The sequence below is a fragment of the Ailuropoda melanoleuca genome, chromosome 5, assembly GCF_002007445.2.
Source record: "Ailuropoda melanoleuca isolate Jingjing chromosome 5, ASM200744v2, whole genome shotgun sequence".
Taxonomy (NCBI): Eukaryota; Metazoa; Chordata; class Mammalia; order Carnivora; family Ursidae; genus Ailuropoda; species Ailuropoda melanoleuca.
The window spans coordinates 75,709,176-75,716,133 of record NC_048222.1 but is presented as its reverse complement, the minus strand read 5'-3'; the positions used below and the strand labels follow the sequence as shown (position 1 = coordinate 75,716,133).

General features: G+C 52.3%; 1 protein-coding gene across 1 annotated transcript; it reads left to right on the top strand.

Annotated features, from left to right (window-relative positions):
* The first annotated feature begins 376 nt into the window (after positions 1-376).
* On the top strand, positions 377-5,474 carry POLR3D (RNA polymerase III subunit D). The gene is made up of 9 exons (XM_002914776.4): positions 377-508; positions 724-893; positions 1,846-1,889; positions 2,489-2,640; positions 2,800-2,924; positions 3,113-3,281; positions 3,639-3,904; positions 4,356-4,508; positions 4,675-5,474. The coding sequence occupies exons 2-9, from the start codon at positions 729-731 to the stop codon at positions 4,795-4,797; spliced, it is 1,197 nt and encodes a 398-aa protein (XP_002914822.1). The 5' UTR covers positions 377-508; positions 724-728; the 3' UTR covers positions 4,798-5,474.
* Positions 5,475-6,958: the final 1,484 nt, after the last annotated feature.

Sequence of the window (6,958 nt, the reverse complement as noted above, 5' to 3'; positions counted from 1 at the left end):
ACAGCCGCGGCTCGGCCCGGCCCAGGGCACCCCAACTCTGAGTCCCGGTCTTGATCTCATCCCCGCGCCCCTCGCCCCGTCCCGAGCCGCGCCGCGACCCCACTGCTCCCAGAGGCTCCACCACGGCGAATCCCCATGCCAGTTCTTGGGGGCCGCCACGGCCCCCGGACCCAGAGCTGGGCGCCTCTATCCCCTCGGCCCGGGCCAAGATCCCTGAGCGCTGCACCGCAGCGTAACCTAGACCAGACCCCTCTGCCTTTTTCGCCCTCTCAACCCAGCTTTTCCCGACTCCGGGAAGAACCGGGAAGAGAAGGCGGAGGGGAGCGAGGAGTCGCCGGATAAATACTGTGGCCCGGCCCCGCCCACCGACCTCACTTCCGCCCCGCGGCAAGATGGCGGCGCCCGGGCCCTGCCACGCAGACTTCCGCCGGGCGCAGAGACCCAGGGCCGTCTGCGGGCTGCGTCGGAGGTGAAGTCGGGACGCGCGTGGTGTGGATCCACAGCCCGGGTACGCTGGGGTGCGTCTCTGCCTCGTGCCTGGCCGGGGGCCTGGGCAGAGAGCGAGCCAAGTGCTCTAACTGGGTGGTCCGGGAGTCTTGCCACGTGGAAAGGGAGGGACGGTCTGACTGGGGGGCGGGAGGCCACGTGGGTGGGGTTCCGCCCAGGGTCCGTGTGTCCGCCCCCTCGAGTGACTTTGTTGCCCCTTTCCTTATTTTCTCCCAGGCAAAATGTCTCAAGGAAATGCCGCGGGCGAGCCGAGTGCTCCGGGAGGTCCCCGCCCCCTCCTCTCTGGGGGACGGGGGCTTATCGGGCGGCGGCCGGCGCCTCCACTCACTCCAGGTCGCCTTCCCTCCATCCGCTCCAGGGACCTCACCCTCGGAGGAGTCAAGAAGGTACCGGATGGCACCTTTCTAAAGCAACCCTACTATTTTGAATTCCAGGACCCTGGGGTTCAGCTGATGTTCACGTAGGGCCTGCCGTGTGCCAGGCTTGGTATTGGGCCTAACGAAACCCGCCCGCCAGACTTCTGCTGACAAATTCTAGGGAGTCTGCCTACCTTCAGCTCTAGATACCCGGTACAATATGTTGATGTGGTTCTCAGAGATGGCTGAAGGGCAGAGAATCCTAATTACTTCCCAAGCAACTTGAGCAGTACTTATTTACCTTTTTTATGTGTTTTGGACACCTTTAAGAAACCCATTAGAGCTAGCAGGGTTGCAATTTTAGAGAGTTCTGTATTTGCCATGGATTAAAGTTGCAGACTGTGATCTAGAGTGTAATGAATCCTAGGCAGGGCATTGGAGGCCCTGTGTCCTTTTCTGTTGTGTTCATGACTGTAGATGTAAGGCTAGCCCTGAAATTTAGTGGGGGAGGGGTTGTAGTAGAAGCAGAAAGCAGCCAATTCTCAAAGACTTGTTTGCCTTGGGAAATGCTGGTGGCAGTCTAGCTGTATCATCTGTTTGTGAGCGCTGGCGGACTTCCTACTTGAGCCTTGCTGCTAGAGCTCTTTCTTATGCTACTCTGGTTTCTACAGCAGTTTGATGACAGGAAGTGAGATTAGACAAATAAGTTCTCAAAGTCCTGAGGGCTCTCCTTTCAGAGGGTAGAAGCTGAGGCTGCTAGCTTAAATAGGTTTTGTGCCCCGTTCTGTGTGTAAGTCCACTGCTATCATGATAGGATGTTCGTCCCTTTTAAGTACGTCTATCTCTGTATATCATTGACCATAGTCGGGAATGTAGAATGGTGATCTTGGTCCATACAAGGTGCCCTTTGAGAGTTTTCATTTTTCTCTGTACTTTGGGATCAGAACTTACCAAATCAGTGATTCCCATATTTTACTTTCAGAAAACCTTCACCCCAAATATCATCAGTCGGAAAATCAAGGAAGAGTAAGTAGCTGGGCCTTCTAAAAGATTCCCCTTACTGCTCTGAATTTGGGTCTTTTTGGAAATAACTAGGTATGGGGCTCAGAAATCTAAATTTGTGTATTAATTTGTTTCACTAGTGATTTGGGACCCTGGCTGCCAGGTGATTCTAATGTGCAAGTTTAAAAAAATACTGGTGCCTGGAAGTCCATCTCTAGAAATGGTGATTTAACTTTCTTGCAGTGCAACAGTGATTATCTTTTACAGCTGGAGTCAAGAGCCACTAGTTTAGACAAAAACATGTCAGGTTTTCACTTATGTTCTTTTTTATTACACCCTTCTTGCTTTCAAGCAATACTAAAAAGTCCACATTTTGGGGCAGTCTCTGTAATTCAACTTTTGAGTTGTAGTTCTAACATATACTCTCAAGCAAGAAGGTAAAGTAAAGCAAATTGAAGGGACACTGTCCCATCAAGGAAGGAGAAGAGGTGCTAGACTTTGGATTGGGTTCTGCTTCTTGTGATACAGTTATTGTCTCATTAATTCTCCACTCAGGTGAAGTAGAGTGATGTGGGAGAGTAAGACCAGTTCTCTGAGGCAGAGAATTCCATCCTCTTTTCCAGGCCCAAGGAAGAAGTAACCATCAAGAAGGAGAAGCGTGACAGGGATAGAGACCGACAGCGAGAGGGGCATGGACGGGGCCGGGGCCGCCCAGAAGTGATCCAGTCCCACTCCATCTTTGAGCAGGGTCCAGCTGAAATGATGAAGAAAAAGGGTACAAAGATTCTGGGGTTCTGGGAGGAAGGAATCAGTGGATTTCGGGCCAGACTGCCCAAGAGAAGGGCAAGGGCAGTAAAATTCCTCTGCTCCCAGTTTAGTTTTCTTTGCTGTTGGCCTCTTCCATACCCCTGGTGAGCCTAGTGATTTTCCACAGGGAGCTGGGATAAGACAGTGGATGTGTCAGACATGGGGCCCTCTCATATCATCAACATCAAAAAAGAGAAGAGGGAGACAGATGAAGAAACGAAACAGATCCTGCGCATGCTGGAGAAGGATGATGTAGGTACCACTAGGCCGGGAGGAATGGGCTTCTGGGGAGCCGGGCCTGGGGGGAAGAAGAGCCCTCTGATATCCTGGAAGCCTGTGAACAGCAGGAATCTTCAGTTAGAAAAGACGGAGGGGGGCTGTGGTCCAGGTATGTGTGCATGCTAGCCAGACCGTGTGACCCCCTGACTCTTCCCTGGTAGTTCATCGATGACCCTGGGCTGAGGAATGACACTCGAAACATGCCTGTGCAGCTGCCGCTGGCTCACTCAGGGTGGCTTTTTAAGGAAGAGAATGAAGAGCCAGATGTTAAACCTTGGCTGGCTGGCCCCAAGGAAGAGGACATGGAGGTGGAGGTACCTGTTGTGAAAGGTACTCTGTGTCCTTTAACGTCTCCTCTCCTTCCCTGTGGCTGCCCCCCGAGGAATCCTCCCGAGGAATGAGCCTCCCAGACTCAGAAGTAGGCCCTCCCCAGCTCCAGCTGTAACATACATGACCTGAACAGGGACAGCAAATTCTCACTCTCAGAAAGTTCATGCTGGCATGGATCTGTGGGGCTAGACTGAGATACTCCTTGTTAGATAAGTCACACAACTCCCGAATCCCTCTTCATAACCAGCGAATCCCTCCCACTTCGTGGCTGAGTGACAGGGAAGCAGAGGGGGATGAAGGAATGGGTACAGCAAGGTGGCCGCTTCATAGCTCTTCCATTTGTGTTACCTTGGGCAGTGAAAGAGGAGCCCCGAGATGAGGAGGAGGAGGCCAAGATGAAGGCTCCTCCCAGGACAGCCAGAAAGACCCCGGGCCTCCCAAAGGACGTGTCTGTGGCAGAGCTGCTCAGGGAGCTGAGCCTCACCCAGGAAGAAGAGCTGCTGTTCCTTCAGCTGCCAGACACGCTCCCTGGCCAGCCGCCTACTCAGGACATCAAGCCTATCAAGACAGAGGTGCAGAGCGAGGATGGACAGATGGTGGTTATAAAGCAGGAAAAAGACCGGGTATGCTCAGGAATGAGTCCTGTGAAAATGCTGGGGGGACCAGGAAGGGAAACAGCTGTTAGGGAAGCCGAGGTGTGCCACCCAAGCCGAAATGTCCGAATAATACACATTTGTTCTCTCTACCCACAAGGGACTTGGGGCTTTGTACTTCAACCCCTATTACGTGTGTTTACTTTTGACAATGAAATATTTTGAACATACACAAATGAGAGAACATAAATTCTCATGTCCCATCACTTATCTTCAGCAGTTAGCAGTATTTTGTTCATTTGTTCATTTGTTTGCTTTGGGTTTTGTCGTTTAGCCAACAGCAGGGAGCCTTGGAGAAAGGCCCTCTGGAGAAGCTCATGCTAACCTCTGCTGCTGATCCTTCCTTTGGGAGCGGTGTCACTCACGAAGGATGGAGGAAGCGGCTCCTTACCCAGTTTCCATCTTCTGATTCTCCCCACAGGAAGCCAGGCTGGCAGAGAATGCTTGCACCCTGGCTGACCTGACAGAGGGTCAGGTTGGCAAGCTGCTCATCCGCAAGTCAGGAAAGGTGCAGCTCCTCCTGGGCAAGGTGACTCTGGATGTAACGATGGGAACTGCCTGCTCCTTTCTGCAGGTGAGAGCCTGTAGGGTGACAGTAGGGCTCCTTAAGAAGTAAGGAGTGTTGAGGAGTCAGTGCTAGCTGAGAAAGAAGTGTTCTTGGGATTATCACCTGAAAAACATAGGACTGAGGAATGGGCCGTGTGTTTTCAGTTCTCATCCTTGTCTCTGTTGGTTGGCAGGAGCTGGTGTCCGTGGGCCTTGGAGACAGTAGGACCGGTGAGATGACGGTCCTGGGACACATAAAGCACAAACTTGTATGTTCCCCCGATTTCGAGTCCCTTTTGGATCACAAACACCGGTAAAATGAGCAGATGGAGGATGATGGTGACTGTGCCCACGGCTGCTGCCTGCTCCAGACGTTTTGTTCTCCAATCTGTGCGACCCAGAAGGGGCCTGTTTAGCCCACCCACTCCAGGCTTTGGCAGCCTTTGTCAGCCTTTGTCCCAGTTTTCCCCACAGGGCCCACGTGGCTCCCTCCCACGGCAGCTGTGCATGGCACAGTGGCCTTCCCACAGCATGGATCCTGCACATCCTCGCTGCTGGGCACTTGTCCCTTCTATTTATTTTTATATTTATGTCTTATCCTTCGAGTGACTGTACCCTTCCCAGGTGGAGAGGGGAGGGTCTGCGGGAGAGTCCAGGCTCCTCCTCTTGCTGACTATCTTGTTCTCAGGATAGGAAGCGTAAGGACTGTTGCTGCTTTTTCTCCCTTCTTACCAAGAAGCAGTGTTGGAGAGAGAGCGGGGAATTTTTGAGTCTGGGACTTGGTGCTCAGTCCCAGCGCCATCAGTTACTAGTTGTGTGACCTTGGACAAACTACCTAACCTTTCTGAGCCTCATATTCCTCATGGGACAAAAATGAGGATAATACCTACCTCACAGGGTTGGTGTGAGGATGAAATGGAATGTCGTAGACGAAAACTCCTTGCACAAGGCCAGATAAATACAGTGGGCACTCAATAAATGTTAGTTTCCCTTCCCTTTGCCTGAGTGTGTTTTCAAACAACATAGAGATTCCAAGAATCTCTCGGGAGACGTGACTAGAGCTGCTGTCTCCCTGCCCCCTGACTGCACGTGCCATCCCCTAGGCCGGAAGCTCTGAAGGTACAGGTTCAGGCCCTTCCCTGCCGTCTGTCCTGAGAGCACCTAGCCACATGCTGCCTGTTGCGTGCGGTGAGGTGTTAGCTGTGGGTTCTACCAGATGTGAAGTCAGAGACTCCTCCCAGCACCCTACACTTGCCTTTGGGTGACATTGGGGTCCCAGGACTCATCCCCCACCCATAAGCCCTGCAATGACTAGCAGTACTCTTGGCTTCCATTTAAATATTTCCCGACAATCCTGTGAGCACTCAGAATTATAACCGCACTCAAATACTGCCGAAAAACAACCTTGGTAAGACGGCAAGGAGAGATTCATTGCGTAGCGGCTTCTTTGACGCTTGACAGATGACCTCCAACTTCAAAAGCTTTGAATTTGAGAGCCCCCCCCACCTCCTGTCCTACCATCAGCAGGTCTGCATCCCAGTCCCTGCTGGCCACAATGGCCTTTTAGTTCATGGGTCTCTGACCTTGTTCCTTTTACCAGGTCGTCATGCTCTTGATCCTTCAAGCATGTTGCTCGTGGAGGAGCAGCTTCCCTTCCCTCATCCTCTGTCCACAGAGCTGGGTCTTTTCCCTGGCTCGGTGGTGGGAGACATCTTAAGGGTTAGGGAAGACTGCCTGCAGCGGTGTCTGGTCATTAGACAGCGATGTCAGAGCTCCCTTTGGTGTGAGCTGAAGCCACCTGCCTCTGGAACAGTGATGACCACACAGGCTCAGTAAGAGCGCCTCCTCCCGACTTCGAGGTGGCCCCAGAGGTTTGGGATAGATAGGCCTTCCTTTAGTCTCACATTTCTGTCCCAGGAGTCTGTTTTTTATTCATGGCGACTGGGGTTTTCCTATGCCGAGCCCCTCAAGCTCCCTAGTCAGCAGCTCTGAGGAGGGATTGAACGTTGCCCCTTCTGTAGCTAAGAGCTCACGTGAGCTTCAAGCGTAGTAGTGTTCTGGTGTCTTGTAAAGGCCAGAAGGCCTCTGTGGACACGTGAACCATGAAAGTTCTATTTGGTCAAAGGCTGAGCTTTGTTCGCCTGCCTCCAGTGCTTGCTTTTAGATAGCTGATGCACTGGCACTGGGCCCCTAGTGCAGTCCTCTGTTTCTCTTCTGTTTCTTTGGTTCAGAAACACTTCTGCTTTTCTGGTCGAACTCAAAGGCCCTGCCTTGTTAGCTCTTTGGTATTTTGCAGTCTTTAGGTCTCCCAAGAAAGCTTGAGGACGGGCATGTACCACTTTCACATTCTCCATTTCAGGTGTCTTGGGAATTGACTGGTAGGACCCTGTGGCAGAGTCCCCATGACCTACCTCTAACCCCGATACACTGATCGGATGTCATCAGTGAAAGCGTGGAAAAATTATGAAACAAGTCTGC